General features: G+C 41.0%; 1 protein-coding gene across 2 annotated transcripts in view; it reads left to right on the forward strand.

Annotated features, from left to right (window-relative positions):
* Nucleotides 1–18,871, forward strand: part of ca10a (carbonic anhydrase 10 (inactive)a) — a 321,179-nt gene extending 302,308 nt beyond the window's left edge. Inside the window, exons 5-9 of one of the 2 annotated variants that reach the window (XM_085415625.1) lie at nucleotides 6,916–7,011; nucleotides 9,869–9,941; nucleotides 12,947–13,101; nucleotides 13,395–13,569; nucleotides 17,676–18,871. In XM_085415625.1, coding sequence (XP_085271751.1) covers nucleotides 6,916–7,011; nucleotides 9,869–9,941; nucleotides 12,947–13,101; nucleotides 13,395–13,569; nucleotides 17,676–17,698 — 522 coding nt within the window. In that variant the 3' untranslated portion in view covers nucleotides 17,699–18,871. Of the gene's footprint in view, nucleotides 1–6,915; nucleotides 7,012–9,868; nucleotides 9,942–12,946; nucleotides 13,102–13,394; nucleotides 13,785–17,675 lie in introns of those variants that run through there. The other variant, XM_085415626.1, reaches the window with a different exon arrangement.
* The last annotated feature ends 195 nt before the right edge of the window (nucleotides 18,872–19,066 follow it).

Here is a 19,066-nt window from a genome sequence, read left to right on the forward strand (position 1 = left end):
TATGTCTGTGTCTATATGTCAGGTTGGGTGTCAGACGCCACCTCTCTGGGGACATCTCAGGCCCTCCAAGGTTTGGAGGCCTATCTCCCCCTACCACCACTTCCCCTGCCAGTGGCGGACTCCCTCAGACATCGGTGCGTTGGTGGTTCTTTGTGTCCGGGGATAGACGTCCAGGTACACACCGGCTCACTCCTTGGCGACCGCTTATGGAGCCTGGGGCTCGCTCGGGCCACTTTGGAGGTGGGGTGCCCCCGGCCTCTTGGCCTGGGGCTCGGTCACTCAGGCACAGCTGGCTGCCGGCGGAGCTCACGGGCGCGTCACTGCAACCCCCCCTGGCTTCTGCTCCGCGGCTGCTGAGTGAGCCCTCATCTGGGACTCTCCTCAGCTCTTTCTGGGACAGTGGCGCGGCTGCCCCTCTGTTGGTCTTCCTTGGTCTCTTGTGTTCTGGGGGCCTCTGGATGTCTGGAATTTTGATCTCCTCCATACCTGCTTCATGCCCTGGAGGACGGGGCTGTGCCCCCCCCACACCCTCTAGCAGATCATTACATGTAGGAACCTTTAAAAAAAAAAACAAGCCCGTCCATGCTCACAGGTGTACACACGGGTGATCACACCCACAAACTACACCCTTTTTGGCTCCTACCTCAAAGCACACTGTGTTCTGTTGATCTTATGTGCTGCACAATAATGTTTAACATTTAGTATTTACTGTCATATTCCCATATATCATTGTGATGTTGTTTATTCTATTACACTTGTTCTCTTCTGCTTGTTTTCTTTTTTCTTTCTCAGCAGGTGATCCAGGTGATTGATAGATGCATTTTTTATTTCTTTTTTTTTTTCTGCCCGTTCTGTTGGTTTTTGTTTTTTGCCCTTCTCCCCCGTCCCTCTTCTCAGCTGTTTCTCTTTCCCTCTTTCTTTCTCCCCTTCTTTCCCCCAGTCAAGTCTATCCCGTATTCAGTAAGTGAAAATAAAATAAACAATAAAAGGTGAATCAAATGGACCATTATGGCAAGGCTGGGATGGTCAATTTGGTAAAGTAAATCCGTTGGGCATCTTTCTTTGCCTTTAGACAACAATTCTGAAGGCAAAAGAGCCAAACGGGACAGGCAAAAAAAAAGAAAAAAAGAAATTGCTACGTGATGATGTGTTTCCCTCTCAAAACTAACTCGGGATCTCGCAAAAGTTGAATTCCAACAATGGCGGCAGCTACTTAGTTGTAATATTACTCTTTCTGGGTCACAAAATACACTTTTAAGATATTTTGAGGCGTGAATGTAGTTGTGTAAACGTCAGATACCTGCTCGGTTTACAAGACATCACATATTTACAAAAGTGCTCCGACGTTTTTGGAGATCTGACACCCACCATCTCGAAGCTAACGGGAGGTCGAGACCTACTACAGCCGGGAGGAATACCGCTTTCCCGGCACATCGTGCCTCGACCTCCCGGTCGGCTTCGAGCTGGCGGCCTCCGAAGAATGCGGCTAAAACTTTTGCGAGATCCCGAGTTTGTTTTGCAAGATCTCGCAAAAGTCCGTCATAATTTTTTTTTTCTCCCATGTCCCCTGCGGGGCTCCGTAGTATATAAAAATTGGTGTATTTCAAAAATAAAAATATGAAGACACTTAAATTAAATTTCCTGTGGTGGGAAACTATTTTGTGCAACTTTTTTGTATTTGCAGTTTTGAGAGATAAGCCTCTTAAATTTCTCTAACTAGAAATATATGTTAAAAAAACAAAAATGATTTTTAATTTTTTTGTAGTTTATTGCACTTTTTTGCAATTTATGTAATTACTATGCACTTAATGCAGACATATTATTAAAATTTGGGCTATAATGGTTGTATTGATGTATATCAACTTGAAATGCTCCCAAAAATGGCACTACAGCATATAAAATATAATATAAGCTCTGGCGGACTTGGTTCTGTGGTAGGTCTTAAAGGGTTAAACAGCTTATGGCTGGGGTGGCTGGAGTCCTTATAACCAATAACCAATCCTATGTGTGCAGAGACTTTTATCTCATAAACTGAAAAACAATGTCAGATTTTGGTGTCATTTGAAACCTTATTATCAGTAGGAATAGACCAGTTTCCTTCATCTTTTTTTTTTACCGATTTATATTATCTTATAAAATAACATGATCGTGGACAAATAACTTAAGAAAGTACCATTCAATATTAGTTTTAATGGATTACATTAGGTTTACACCTAATACATTTGACAGTGTCAGCCCCACAGACAGAAAGAGACAGCACTTATTTCTGAAGAGGGGCTCCAGATACATTTAATTCAAATCTTGTCAGGTGTTTGAAAAGGATTTGCCACAGGCAGTCGCTTCAAACATTTTAAATCCCCATCAGCCACAGAAACATACCTTGGATATCCTATTTCAAATATAGTCACACACAGAAAATCCCATTGAGCTAATATTGCTGCGGCAGATTATTGGTCACAGAGCTGCAGATGAGGAGACTCTTCCTATTTTATTTTCTCTTGCTCTAATTATCATTAATCACTATTAAATGGAACATTACACCCACATTTGCACCACAGTAGCTTTGTTGTGAAGGATCTTGGATTAAAATTGCATCAGAACACCAGTCATGGCTTGTTTTGAAGAAAAATATCAGTGAAGAAAAAAAAAAAGCGAAATTTGGGTTTATGCTCAATTACCATTGCAGTTTATTTTGTATTAGCACAGCAGATTTTATCGGAGATACTTCTAATTCTGTCACATTAGAAAAAAAAACATGGTGAAAAACGACAGCAAAAAGCCAATGCAGATACAAATCTAGAGTGTGATCAGCATATTTGTACATGGCAGCAAGACTTCTCCATTTGCAGGTTTCTTGATACTATACATTATCCTGTTAATCTGAAGAAGGGTCCAAGGATTAACTGAAGCTGAGATGGGGAGCATCATTTCCAGCCCAGCGCTTAGAAAGCTGTTAGTGCTAAGCACCCTTCTTTCCCGTATCGACTTGCTGTCTCCATATTTCCCTATCCCTGAGGGCACCGAGCCATCATGCCATAAAGAGACTGTCATGACCCCTTGTTGTGAGTAATAGTGACCATTCATACCCTATTCATTCAGTGCAGCTTTCCACCCAGGTTTAACTGACCTAAAAATGGCCAAAGAAGCTGCTAACTCACCAAGTACTTAGAAGAGCTGCATTCAGTGGAAAGTTTTAGTGTGGTTGTTTTTTTAAAAGATTTCCCATGGAATCATGTGCAAAATTATTCTTTAATCTTTTGATATATTTCCAGTATTTATCAAACAAGCTATGGTTTGATGTTTGACTTAATGCTGGCCTTGTTTCATTGTTACTGTTGATGTATTAGGTGAATCCCATATTTTTCAGCTTTAAGCCGAAACATTATTTTTTGTTATATGTTTTTGGAAATTTTTGATGGTAATGCTTCTGCAAATGTAAGTCGTAATAATGAAATCTCTTTCTGCCATTCCTGAAATTGATTATTAAGAACTTAGCTCTGAAAAGCTAGCTCTGACAATATACATTAAATGCTTTGTGTGTTTTTCAGTGTGTGGAAGATATTAAATAGCAGTCCCTTGATGACTAAAATATAATTGTTTGCTACAGATTTCAGTGTTGTTGATAATGGAAAAGAATGGAGGAGAGGCTTGTTGTAGATGTTTGTTGTTGCCTTCAAACATGTAGTTACAGTTGTGAAAGGATGTAAACCTAAAAGTTATTGATGGCTAAACCTAATCAAACAAGGGAAAACAGTTAGTTAAAAAAATGTGAAATGTGTTTTCAGTCATCCAGATCATTGTAGTCTGAGGAGCTTGGAAAGAAAAGCGTCTGGATTTCTTTAAGTTTCCTTGAAGACGTTTCACCTCTCATCCGAGAAGCTACTTCAGTTCGAAGAGCAACTGGTGGAGCACTCTAGGCCATTTGACCTCAGTAAATCACATGATAGGGTGGGGCTAGATTTCACAATGGGTTCACCCAAAACCCTGGCTGATTGTGACGCACATCCATTTTCACACCTTGGCTCGTGTGATTAGGTAGAAGATCAATAGGGTCCATGAGGGTCCATTACCCTCTTGGGGACACTCCCATAGGGTTTAAAAATCTGGGGCTCCCCACCAATTGCTTTTAGGACTGAAGAAGCTTCTCGAATGAGAGCTGAAACATCTTAAAGAAGTCCAGACGCTTTTCTTTCCAAGCACCTTAGAAAGATGGGTTGTGAACTTACCTTACTTGACTTATAGTACTTAGAATGTTCCAATGAAGTTCTTGTGCATTGTAGGCCTTTTCCCACTCAGAACTCTAGTGTTACGGAACTACATAATATTCAGCAGAATGAAACACAGCGTTACCGCTGAATCTAAGTAACATGTTCCTGTTACATTGATAGAGGTGTTGAACTTAATAGTTAGTGTGAATTGTTTGAACAGCCCGAAGCTGCAATAAATGATGAGGTACAGTAGGCTCACACATAAAATTACCTTCTTCTGCTCTTTCTGTAACTATTTCTGTGTCTAATTACGACCTCTATTTTCTCGCTCTTTTTTCCTTCTCTATTTGGCAGACATTCTCACTTTATTATGGCCCACACTGGCCTTTTATTGCCCACCAGCAGCACACTTTGGGCAATTTGTCATTGGGAGAGTGGGGATGAGTTCTTTTGGCTGCCTCTGCCACTCTCACCTAAAAATCTAATCAGATCAGCAAAGGACTCTAATCACTTCCTCTCTTGCCTTGATTGCATTTATAGAAGTTCTGCTGTGCTGCACTCTCCCAATCAAGTATTCCATAATTACTCTCCTCTTATAATTGTTTATTTATATACCCCTGTACAGTATGCTCTTTGCCAGTGAGTGAGGAGAAGTTTATGGAGGTGAGGAGGGAAAGCCTTCGAGAAAAATCTGAAAATTATTGCCAGCCGTTTGTGCTTGAAATAAGTCATTTACCACCTTTGTATTCATGGGGTCATTGTGTATTACCACATATTGAAAAACTATAACGTAAAGGTAATACATTTTTAGGCATTCTGCCAATCTAAGAAGTAAGTGACAGATTTTTTAATACCCAAAAAAGGAGACTTTTTCTCCTGTGCTAATATTTGTCTGCTTGGATAAAATACTATGGGTATAGTTTTTTTATTATTTATGACCCAAATGCTAAGCTAATCAACCATCCACAATGCTATGGGTTAGGAGTAACTGTAACGGAACTGTAACCCCTAAAGCAAAGAAGATATTTTGTGAAAAAATAGTAAATAGTTTTTGATGCGGGCAGCACAGTGGCACGGTGGTTAGCACTGTTGCCGCACAGCAAGAAGGTCCTGAGTTCAATTCCACCATCAGGCCGGGGTCTTTCTGTGTGGAGTTTGCATGTTCTCCCCGTGTTTGCGTGGGTTCCCTCCGGGTACTCCGGCTTCCTCCCACCGTCCAAAGACATGCAGCTTGAGGGGATAGGTTAATTGGAAAATCCAAATTGCCATTGTGTGAATGTGCGAGTGAATGTGAGTGCGAATGGTTGTCTGTCCCTGTGTGTTGGCCCTGCGACAGACTGGCGACCTGTCCAGGGTGTACCCCGCCTCTCGCCCTATGACAGCTGGGATAGGCTCCAGCACCCCCCGCGACCCTGAAAAGGATAAGCGGAAGCGAATGGATGGATGGATGGATAGTTTTTGATGCATGAAGGATGATTACATTTTTTGCAATGAATGTGTATAGCTGCCAGAAGTGCAGACTTCTTGCAGTTCCTGAAATGTGCTTCTGCTTGGTAGTCTCGGGAGCTAGAGATCAGTCCGTCAGGATCTCTGCCCCTGGCCGTTGCCCAGCACACACTGCACTCAACTCCTGTGGCACCTCATGCAGGTGGTGTGCCTGTAGAAGGGTGGACCCATAATCCCCTCTTTAGGCTGTGCTGGGGCCCGTGGACATGGCCACAGGGTGTGGCACCGGTAACCCTATCCCTCCACCCCTCCACCACAATAAGTTAGCAATTCACGGAGGGGACAAAGGGTATTGTATTTTATATTGTATCGTATTTGCATAACTGGCAACCTTCCAGTTATGTTGAGCTCCCCAACCCCCTGAACCACGGTCGCCCCACCATGATGCTATTCCCAGATTTCAATGACCTCCCTTAGCTTGCAGACCACGCCAAACTACAAAGATCAGATAAGAAAAGTAGGAAACAAGACACAGGAATGGCACACAAAAGGATCGGAAGGCGTGATTTATAGATAAAAAAATCTTTTTTTGTTTGTTGCATGGGTTACTTTCCTGTCAACTACAGAAATGTATTTAATTTCCCTGTCCTCTTTTGCTTTCAGTTCATTGTTAAAATCTGATACTTTTAAACCTTTTCTCTAAGAAGTGCCTATTCATGATATATTGTATATCTTTCAAATGCACATAGGTTAGGCATTTTAAATGTAAGAGTTGGAAGTTGAGCGGTTGGGTCTGCCCATGCCAAAACATCAGGCTTAAACTACCGAACAGTTGTTGTGGATGAAGCATCTGTCAGTCAAACATTAACCTCATGCTGGGAGATTGTTTAGCTTTCTCAGCAGGCTGGCCTTGGAGCAAATAATGACAGAACATCCCCGTCTCTTAATGTCCTTCATATTACTTCTGTCCTTATACACATTAAGTATACAAACTATCTGCATGTCAGCTGCTTCCATTTTAATTTACCAGAGATTTGTATTGATTTTCCCTTTTTAATCATCTGATATGCTAGCCATAAAGAAAGATTTAAGTGAATGATTGAGTATCAGTACAAGGCAACTATACATTCTTGACAAAGGTGCTCAAAGGTTTCTATTTTATAGTAACTGTTTCAAGCACCTTCATGATGTTTAAACTAAAACTATCAGACTGATGTTTTTCTTTCTGTAATTCCCTACTTCTCTTCTCTTTATGTTCCAGGTTCAGCTGATCCACTACAATCATGAGCTGTACACAAATTATACAGAAGCTGCAAAAAGCCCCAATGGACTGGTCATAGTGTCTATATTCATGAAGGTAAACCTCATACATATGTTTAATCACTGCGCGAATACAAATGTGTACTTGTATTCACTCACAGAAATGGAATTTTATCTTGACACAGAACAACTTACAGTTACTATGGCGTTCTGACTTATAGCAATAAAATCCAGTAGAATGCAAATTGCTACATTCTGAGTTTTATACATTCATACTGAATCTGGGCATAAACGCCATGTTAATTTTGACCTGGTTTAATCAGTTTTTAAGTATTACAAGCCAGTAACAATATACTTATTCAAGAATAACTTAAAGCAGTTTTCCTACTTTGACAGAATTCCATGACTTCTATGAGTGTGGAACTCACTGTCATGAGTCATGAGTGCTCCCGGAAAATTCCAAAATAAAAAAATTAAATTAATTTTTTTCACCTCAAAGTTCTACACACAATACCATATAATCACAAAGCTAAAAACATTTGTTTGACATTGTTTCAAATGCACAAAAAATAAAACATCTACGTAAGTTCATGTGGGTGGCTGCAGGTCAGGAGGTATAGCAAGTCATCTACTGATTGGAAGGTTGGTGATTAGATTCCTGGCTCCTCCAGTGTGCATGTCAAATATCCTTGGGCAAGATACTAACCCCCAGTTGCTGTCTGATGCTGTCTGATGCATGCATCAGAGTATGAATCTGAATGTGTGTGAATGTTAGGTAGAAAGCATAGGTGTGAATGGGTGAAGGTGGCATGTTGTATAAAGCTTGTTGAGTGCTCCAGGAGAGTAGAAAAGTGCTATATAAGAATCAGTCCATTTACCATTTATTTAAAACCTTTACAATTACACTCATATTTGAGCTCGGGTGCATTCTGTTTGATTGGAGCCCATCTATGGTAAATTTAGTTGACTGGACATGATTTGGCAAGAACTGTCTATATGAGGTCCCACATTTGATAGGATATGTGAGAGAAACAATGCCATGTTTCTCTCACATACACAGCTGGGACGAATAGAAATAATGACACAGAGAAGCAAAACTAAACACACTGAACACAAGAGACTGCCGAAACAAAACAGGAAACACTAAGACACAAATTCAACATGTGGCAAGACACATGGCTGGGAGGGAGGAACGCACATGAGAACAGAATTGACTGGAAAGACAGAGGAGGGGGCCAAAAGAGGGAAACACTGACATAATTCAGTGTACATACATGAATACACAAGAGAGGCAGGCAGGGGGAACGTGGAGTGAAACACAAGGGGGAACATGTAAACAGAAAATGGAAACAAGACAAAGGTACACACACACATGGGAAGTGAGGAACAAAACACAAGGGGAACCTCATAAACCTGATAATTAAGGAATTCAATAAATAAGGGATTATAGGAATAACAAACTGAGATCAGCAGAAAAATCCGAAACAATAACATGAATAAATTCATGACTGTGAAACTTGAATCATAATAACACAAAAACGCTCAATAAAACAAAATAAACTCTAAAAGCTGTGTCCAACACCCAGCAAAACTTTGCTTGACAGTGTGTTTTCATTTTAGTTATGGAGGTCAGAGTAAAGGATGGACTTGAAGCCATTAGCTGAACAAAAATCTGATTTTCATGAGTTCATGTCAGGCAAGGTTAGACAAAAAAATAAATCTTTGATTTTTACCATACCTAGTATTCTAGGAATTATCTCAGTACTAGACAACTGGAGGACAGGCTTTTGAACAGGCATGTAGCCAGAAACTGAGACTTACTATACCAGTAACAGCCTTTTTCCCCAGCCACAAGGAAAGTGAATGTTTGTTTGTTTTGTCTTTAGCAATTTGTGTTTCCAGAGCAATTCATCCAGGTAAGTTTATATGGTACTGTCCTAGCATATTCCTTCATTATTCTTGTTTTGACAATTAGCTGTACACCTACTCTGGATATCTGCTCCGTAATAGCATAAGTGCCTAAATGACTGCAAAGCTGCTGTAAGAAATGTCATCTTACGGCTTAGCTGTTTCTCCAAGCACGCACTGATGAGGACACTTTAAAATGTTTCACAACTGTTTACCTACAGAAAATAGTGAGTTGCTTGTCAATTGAATATCAGTTCCACTTTCATCAGCATGCAAATTCAGCAGTGTGTGAGACTGGGCCACAAGATGAAACTCAATATCACAACATGAGTAAGAATATGTGGATGTATGTATACAATAATCAAATAACAAAGGAAGCAAAATCATAGTAAAAATGTGTGGAAAATGCAAACTAAAAACAAACAAACATCGGGGGTTTCAGTAGCATATCCTCATTTTCATATACTTCTTAAGCAAAAAGAAAATCACAAGGTTATGTCTTTGTTTTAAATAAGAGCTATACATGGAATCCATTACCTAACCCAGTAGTAAAACTCACAGGGGTCAAACTGGCCCAGCAGTGTTTCCGTCTATTGTGGATCCACAGAATTAACAACTTGGCTCAGAAACTGATTGTCTCCTTCTTCCACTCTTCTACTGAGTGTGCGTCGACCTAAAGCATGTCTGCATGGTTTGCCATCTGCTTCTCAGCAGAGTGAAGTGCACTCATAAGGGCCATTTCCACTGCCCAGAAAATTATCCATTACCCACTTGCCTCCCATGAAGACATTTACAACTCCTGCTACCTCAACAGAGGCAGACTTCAGTTCAAGTTCTGCTGTCATTAGAGCACAGTGTTTGAGGCTTTTTTAATAGTCTCCTAAAAAGGTGATAGATTAAAAAAATACACTCTCATTATACTTGGAAGTACTGTCCCAAATAGATTAAATTTCGTTTAATCATACAAGAGCAGAGCTCTCAACTCATTATGTGACCATTTAACCTCACTCTTTTGACCCTCTTTTTTCCTTTTCTCTTTTTTCTAGATTGCTGAGACCTCGAACTCATTCCTGAATCGAATGCTGAACAGAGACACCATCACAAGAATAACATATAAAAGTAGGTGGTTGTGTGTAATAAGTTGTTAAAGCACCAATCATAAATTGGCCAAGCAGCATGCTCTGCATAGTGCTCCAAGTGGATCACAGTTCATGTGGTTTGCATGGTTGGGTTGGATAGAACCTGTCCAGTGTCATCATCCTCTGCACAGAGGGGAGCCCTCAGGACTGTGTTCTGAACCCTCTACTTTTCACCCTGTTGATACGTAACTGCATCCCCAGGGTTGCTACCCATCACATCGTGAAGTTTGTGGATGACACAGTACATGGTGGGCTGGTCAGAATCAACAACCTGAATATCGATAAAGCTCGGGAGGTCATTGTCAACATCAGAACCAACCCAGCCACGTCCCACTTCTCATCAACAACACAGCTGTGGAGGTGGTCAGTAGCACCTAGTTACTGGGGCTGTACATCACGGATAACCTCATGTGGTCTGTGAACACCATGTCACTGGGGGTGGGGGTGTTGTTGGGTGGCAGAGGTGGATCTTTTGGGTCCACTAGGAGGAGCAGCAAAAAAGCATGGATTTTAACAGCTGTCAAAACTCTGTCAGATATGCTGTTTCGCACACACTGACTCACAGAAACACACATACAGATGCTGTCACACACCACCCACTCATACCCATGAGTCCTTAGGCATATCCCTCTCACAGCCAATAATGCTACCAGCCCAGCGTTTTTCTGTTTTTCTTCCCAAAAGCACAGATTTACACTCAGGTGTATATGAAGATACATATACATTAAAAATCCACACCATCAAATATCAGTGTAGGTGGAGTGGCCTAAAGTGCTTTTTATTTTTTCACAGCTCCTATTCCTTTGATGCATCAGTTAGTATTTAGTAGTGATGCAGCTGATTCAGCATTAAAGCTGCAGCAGCCCACCACTGTGACCTCAGCACAATCAGTAGCCCATTTGTCATGAGAGGACTAGTAGACAGCAAGTTATAGCGAATGGAGGGGGAGAAAGAGAGGAAGAGGAAGTTGTAGTCTGTCCAATTAGCATCCTGACAGTGGAGACAGTTTGAATAAAAGAGGTTTTGTGTTGCCACACCAACAAGCTGTCATTCACAGAACAGCAAATGAAAGAAGTGAGAAAAAATGAAAGAGTTGTAATGATAACCAGACTCCGTATGAGAAGTGACTCAAATTACAGCTTATTTGTTACACCAGTGTATTTCACTGTTTACTACTCAATTGGAGTACACAGATTTATGCCATCCACTGTATTTGTTCTACAATTGCAGTTGAGTTAGAGTACCCTAGTAAGTTTCTGTATGAATGAAAATATCAGCTCAGCAATTTATGTTAAATACTGAATTTTATAACCATCCATCCATCCATCTTCATCCGCTTTATCCGGGGCCGGGTCGCGGGGGCAGCAGCCTAAGCAAAGAGGCCCAGACCTCCCTCTCCCCAGCCACCTCCTCCAGCTTATCCGGGGGAATACCAAGGCGTTCCCAGGCCAGCCGAGAGATATAATCTCTCCAGCATGTCCTGGGTCTGCCCCGGGGCCTCCTCCCGGTGGGACATGCCTGGAACACCTCACCCAGGAGGCACCCAGGGGGCATCCTTGTCAGATGCCCAAACCACCTCAGCTGGCTCCTTTCGATGTGGAGCAGCAGCTGCTCTACTCTGAGCCCCTCCCGGATGGCCGAACTTCTCACCCTATCTCTAAGGGAGAGGCCAGCCACCCTTCGGAGGAAGCTCATTTCTGCCGCTTGTATCCGCGATCTCGTTCTTTCGGTCACTACCCACAGCTCGTGGCCATAGGTGAGGGTAGGGACGTAGATCGACCGGTAAATTGAGAGCTTCGCTTTTACACTCAGCTCCCTCTTCACCACGACGGACCGGTGCAGCGTCTGCATTACTGCAGCTGCAGCCCCGATCTGTCTGTCGATCTCCGGCTCCTTTCTCCCATCACTCGCGAACAAGACCCCGAGATACTTGAACTCCTCCACTTGGGGCAGGAACTCATCCCCGACCCGGAGTGGGCACTCCACCCTTTTCCGGCTGAGAAACCAGTTTCATTAAAATCATACACTGACTCATTTTTAGAGCTATGGCCAAAACAAAACAACCTGCAAGCTTTAATAAAAACTGAAGCAAATGCAGATGTGCCATAAACCTACATAATGACCAACATGTGGCTAATCCTCTAGTTGCAAAAAGTCTTCAGGCTGTATAGAAGCATATGGGAAACTCAGTAGAAACTTTAGTTTGAATCACTAATGTTAGGTCATACTAAATACAACATTTTGTGAATTATAGTCCCTGTTAGAGTAAGGAAATGCTCACTGACTAATAATCTGTCAATCACAAGTTTTTTGCCAACTTGGAGGACTGGATTTAGATTCCAAACATCAAGAAGAAAAATGTGGAGCTCAAAGATTTCATTAAGCATTAACCAATTAGCGATGTCACAGTGACTATGTGCATCCTTTATATACAGTCACATTTACGTTGCATGGTACTCTAACAATTGTGCTGTATGAATCAGTCTCCATAAAGATATACACCAGAGAGTTGTGCATGTCTCTAAATAATGGAGTGCTGCTTCTCCTTGGTCAGGTTGGTTGAATTTGGTGCCAGTGTCCAACTCCCAGATCTGATTACTTTCTGAATATCTAAAAACATTTGGACAATGATTTAGCTCTCACATATCTTTCCCTTATAATACTACCACTTATTTAAAGTCAAACAAAAAACACGTGACTGAAAACTTTCAGCACTGATTACAGAATTACAGCCATTTTTTGACATAGTTCCCCATTTTTAAAGACTCAAAAATAATTGGACAAACTAGCATAACTGCAAATAAAATGATTGCTTTACTGCTTGGAAGAAAATCACAGTATATGATAATCTTTTAGTAATTTGTTTACAAATCCATTAATTTTTACATGTGGAATACAATTTTTGTACAACTACATTTCCAGTGTCTTCCGATGAAACATTAGAGATCTCATTTTGTTTCGGTTTTCTGCCTTTTTACCCTGCAGATGATGCATATCTACTGAATGGCCTGAACATAGAGGAGATTTATCCAGAAACAAGTAGTTTTATCACATATGATGGATCGATGACCATCCCTCCATGTTTTGAGACTGCCACGTGGATCTTGATGAACAAGCCAGTGTATCTCACACGGATGCAGGTGAGCCTCATCCACCAGCACAGACCTGAAACAAAGCTCCCAGAATACACTGGGGCTTACCTGTCTCAGATCAGGATTCTCTCTCAAAAAATTACTCTGTGAAATATGTCTACTCACATTGAGGCTTTTCCTCCAAAATCTCTCCTCCTGTGTGTAATCTTCTACTCAGACCTTGCTGGAAATTAATGCAGTGAATAAAAAAGGCTGGCTCACATTTCCATGATACTTTAGCCAATTTTGCTTCTCTTCCCTCCCCCTCTTTCTCACTCTCTCTCTCTCTGCCTTGATGTTAGATGCACTCCTTGCGGCTGCTGAGCCAGAACCAGCCCTCTCAGATCTTTCTAAGCATGAGTGACAACGTTCGTCCTGTGCAGCCTCTAAACAACCGCTGCATCCGCACCAATATTAACTTCAGCATGCAGGGCAAAGACTGCCCAAACAACAGGGCCCAGAAGCTCCAGTACCGAGGTAAAAACTACTTCTACAAATGGCTGGTTTGGGTAACTTTCTCAGTGTCTGACATTTAAACAATATTTACTTACAGATATTGTGATATCTGTCCTTTCATAAGATCGCACAATTTGGTTATAACATTTGTTTTTGTGCACACAACAGAGCAATTATACAAAAACAAATATATAAAATAGGCAAGTCATATTTCTGTAAAAAAAACAAATCTTTTGAACCCGAAAAAAATACAAAGATGCTGCCGTTATTTTTCTTAGTGGTCATACTAGACTGCTCCTTTACTGAATGTGCTACACTAGGCAACTACTAACAAAAAATGCTAGGAAAGCTTTAAGAAATGTACATTATATGAACAAAAGTACAGAATCTTTTACACTTGACACCTATAGAAGCTAAAAACAACAACAAGCACATCAAAAACATAGTTTTGTTGTACATGTACAATCACAAGAAATGACTATTCTATTCTTATGTTGTATTAAATTGTTTTCAAAATGGCAACAGAGTTTCAAAGTATTTCTCAATTCTGGGCTTACACATTACCAGCCTGGAACTAGGTCCAGATTACAGCAATTATCTTAGTGAATAAACCATTCATTTTGATAAAATGATCCCCACAAATAAGAAATGAGATCATCTTCTTCTTTCAGCTGATTGCATAGGTCATCACAGTGGACTCACAACACAAGCATTCTCTTCTGAAACACTGACTCTCCTTCACTACGTCTATGAATCTTATCTGTCATCATCCTCTTTTCCTCCTTCCTGCCAGCAGCATATTAAACATCTTTTGCCCAGCACATCCACAATCCATCCACTGCACATATAGACTATCTCAGCCTTTCCTCCTTAACTTTGTCTCCAAAACGCTGAACGTTGCCCCTCCGACATGCCTGATTCTAATCAGTCCTTTCTGGTCAATCACAATCAAAATCTTAACTCTACCACCTCCAGCTTTGATTCCTGCCTTTTTGTTACTGCCACAGCTGCCAAACTAGAACATGATAGCAGGTCTCACTACCATCTTGTAAAGCTTCCCTATCATTTTTGTTGCTATCTTCCTGTCACAAATCACCCGTGACACTCATCTCCGCCCACCCGCTCTCTTTTTCACCTCTCTTGTGTATTGTCTGTTGCTTTGTATAACTGACCTCCTTGCAATTTTGCAACTGTCTCCCTCTCATTTACACACATGTATTCCTTCTTGCTTCTCCAGGCTTTAATTCTTTTTCTCTCCAGGCTCTCTCCCACCTGCTGCCTACTCTCACTACAGATCACAATGTTTTCTGCAAACATTATAGTCCATGGAGACTCTTGCTTGCCTGCTTCACCTCATCTGTCAATCTGTCCATCACCACTGCAAATAGGAAGGGCTCAGAGCTGATCTCTCATGTAATCCCACCCCACCTTGAATCCATCTGTCACTCCTACCCCACATTTCACTGCTTTCTCACTGTCCTCATAGATGCCCTGCACCACCCTCATGTACTTTTACGCTTTTTATCAACTTGTTCTGACTTTGTCTGCAGTTTTCCATCAACACTCTCAAAGCAAAAATTGCACCTGTAGTGCTCTTTCTCAGCATGAAGCCACTACTGCTCACTAATTGTCACTTCCCTCTTTAACATTCAACAACTATTTCCCATATCTCTATAGTATGGCTTATCATCTTTATCCTCCTGTAGTTATAACAGATCTCCATGTAACCTCTGTTCTTGAAAATCAGTACCAGTAGACTTCGTCTCCACTCCTCAGGTCAGAGGAATGGTTCAGATGACATCTCCTTACCACCTTGGTAAGGTGGTCTTTCCATTTGTTAGTACATTTCCAATTGTATTCTAAGCACTCTAACCTGCAGCACATCCTTTTCAGCTTAATCTCTTACTAATTGAAACAGACCATTTTCTCCTACCTAGTGTCCAGCTTCTAGACATCTCCATATGAGAACTTTTCTTTGCCATACACCGGACAAAAAATCTTGGCATTGCACTTCATCTGTACTTTTCCAGCATTCTGGTAATTCTTCCCTACCACCCAGAGGCTGTCTTGACTCCCCTCTAAATTCTCTGCAACATTCTTCCTTTTTCAACTTCCAACATTTAAGCATTGGCTCCGCCTTCACTCACTCCTTCTTGATTTCCAGAGTCATCCTAGAGACTACTGTCCATTGCTGCCTTGCTACATTTCCCTCGTCAACGCCATGCAGTCTGTCTCTTTGAGACTGAACCTTCTCTATAGGATGTACCTGATCTGTGTACACCTTCCTCTGCTGTTATATGTCACCTTATGCTCCTCCCTCTTCTTGAAATATGTGTTCATAGGTCTTTCCATAATTATCATCATCTCTGTTCCTTTCACTTATGTATCCATAAGTGGAGGCTGAATCCTGGTTTACCATAGCTCTCAGGAGCATAGGGAGGGTTTGTCGTCTGTATCTAGTCTCTCATTGGTTCTCTGTTCAGCTATTTGACATTCCCTTGCCTTCCTCTTAAAAGATGAAATTATTATTCTAGGGAGCAGTTGTGGGGAGAGATTTCAGAAATTCACCCACCTTAGAGTCTCCTGAGCATCAAACAAAAAGCACTCTCTGTTGCGAAAACACCAATGTAGACCTGCTTCTTTTAATTGTTCTGAGAATTGAGGACCTTCAGGATGAAGTAGGGTGGGGATGTCTCATTAAAAGGGGAAATGTATCTGCTTTCTTACAGAAACATGACCCCACATTCTTGTCACACAATGTCAAACACTGTCTTTCTGTTTAATGGTGCCAACACGCACACAAGGTGTCCTTTCCTGTCAGTAGTGCATTGCACTACTTCTTAAAGATTCTCTTTTAAGGAGCGAAAGCTTTAAGGAAGTTGGAAGGATGCTGGTGGAGTCTGGAGTTCATGAGTCTGTGGTTTGTGTCCAGGTTTGGATTTGAGTTTTGTGATGATTTACAATGTTTACACTTTCTTACTTTTTCTTTCAATTACTTACATTAGTAAGTTCCAAGTGCAAAAACAACTTGTGTATGTTTAGACACTGAAAACCAATTTGTTACATTTAGGTACTGATAACTGTGTTTCCACAAGCCCCGCTGGTTTAGAGACTTATTCATTATGAAGAAAACAAGACAGTCAGCGATCCATCGATTTGCTTTGCAAGGGAGGCCTCGTCGGTGTCTACCACAAAATGACCCCAACGACGGGCTCCGCTTGCTGCCTTTTATTGGGAAAACAGTTCACACAATACATATCACAGCAAAAGCACCGCCCACGTAAAACCCCCAAATGGTTACAAAGGCAAGGCACTGTGTGTATATGTGTGCGTGTGTGTGTGGGAATGTGTGTCTTCCTGAACACAACTGTTTCTACAACATCCTGGTCATAAAGAGGGTAGTCTCCCCCACACCCAATGTATGGTTCACCATAGATAACACAGTGAAGCCATACAAAGGGCAGGAAGCTTACCAAACATCAAACAGAATCTTCACAAGGGATGTGTAATAATCCTCCCCCAGCACAGAGTGGCTGGAGAGGTGGTCAGGGACAAAGGAATGTCTTGATCCTATAGATTGAACTAAGACCTTACAAATTTAAGAAGCATAATGACAAACATTCAACAATTAGACCTAACAATAACTACTTTGTCAGTCTTAGATACTAAAACCTACTTGAACTGCTCAGCTTAGGCTTAAGAAAACAATTAGGCTTTGGTCTCAAATACACCTTCTTGCAACATTCTTGAAACCATGTGGTCCTTCAAAAATGTTTATGAAAAATCTGTAAATCTTTCCATAAACATACACAGATAAACATAAATTATCTATCAAGATGCATTAATACAAAGATTCATAACCTATCTATTAATTGAGCTAAACAGATCAAAGCCGATCATGATAACAGACTGTAGCAAATTCCTCCTGCCTACATCTACACACATTTATGGCATTCACTTAAGGCCATTTTAAACTGTAATCCTGGCTAAAAATGAAAAATGGTGCGGGGTGGATGATGTCAGAGAACAGCTGAACCGTGAAGAGCGCTGCATATATATATATAACTGTGTTCATATATAATTATATATAATTGTATGTCCACTCCTGTCCCACTTCTCTCTTCCAGTGAACGAGTGGTTGCTGAAGTAGCCTTCTCAGATGAACGTGAAGACGAGACAGAGATGGAGTTCAGGATGAGGGGAGAGAAATAGAAAAAGAAGTGAGGCAGGGAAGAATGAAGAAGAAAACTGGTCTCGAGGCTGTATCTCATCTAAGACTTTTTCATGGCATTGTATAAAGACAAATAACACCAGACATTATTTAAATGAAGGAACTTTGCATTGCAAGGAAAGAGACTCTTCTTTTCATACAGTGAGAACTGTTTGAACCTTTGATCAAACACATGCTAACAGGTCCTTTCCCCCACTGAACAATTATATCTATATGAACATTTTGATATCAATACTTTTTGGGAGAAAACAAAAAATAGACAACCTAAAAAAAACACGAAGCATTTATTTGGTAGCCAGTCAACCACTATGACAACCTTAGGGACCTTTGTAGATAAAAGATGTTGCTATCAGTAAGAAATTCCTAGAACTAAGTCATTGCCTTTCCCCTGCTCAACAATATGGAGCCATCAGGAAGACTCACGTGGACGTTTCATTTCAGTCACCAACAGGGCATGCAATCAGCAAAACCAACAGAGAGGGAACACAGCCTTACCTTGTCATTTTCCAAAACTAGAGTAATGCCATGGGACAACTTCCAAAGCTTTCATATGGTCTCAAAGCAACTGGTGTCTTGGCCTCATATGTACATATTATAATTATCAATACAAAAGAAAAATGAATGTGTAAAGAAAAAAATAATGAAATAACATTCAAAAAATATATTAAGAAGATATTAAAAAGACAAAAAGTTAAGAATTTTAAAAAGCTTGGCGCACTTTGAATTCTGCAGCAGTTCTCAGTCTGAGCTGATGCCTTTTATTTCTGTTTTATTTGTTTACAATGGTCATACACTGTGTTTGATGTTATCAGCCCAATAAATGTGTCTGGAAAGTTAACTTTGGAACATGTTTCACTATCTGAGGATTTTACTTGTTATATCTCCACCTGTTTGTACTGTTTCACATTAAATATGTTCATGTTACAGTATTCCCCTTTAGAGGCTTGCTCAATAACTCTGGCCACACCGAAATGGATGCACCGAAATGCTTGCAGGTAGGCTTCAGAATCTCAGAATGGGCAGCTTGGAATTGCTGGTTAGGATACAGATCAAACTCAGGTAGCACTGTCAGGGTTACTGTGATCTGTAGTACTCTTTTAGATCACATCAGTTGACATCAGAGGACATAAAAAGAGGAACCTCACATGTTAGGAAATGCAGATCTAGCAGATTGATGCCTGCTTTACAGTAATGGTGTCTCCATGGGTTGCTGAAGAAAAATTTTGTGAAGAACTCAATGGTGGAAAATGTCTGGCTCCGGGAGAAACAGACCATCAGCATGGTTGT

Source organism: Rhamphochromis longiceps, linkage group LG8 (genome assembly GCF_057381845.1).
Source record: "Rhamphochromis longiceps isolate RC_006_pf linkage group LG8, R_longiceps_female_GT1.1, whole genome shotgun sequence".
In the NCBI taxonomy this organism is placed as follows: Eukaryota; Metazoa; Chordata; class Actinopteri; order Cichliformes; family Cichlidae; genus Rhamphochromis; species Rhamphochromis longiceps.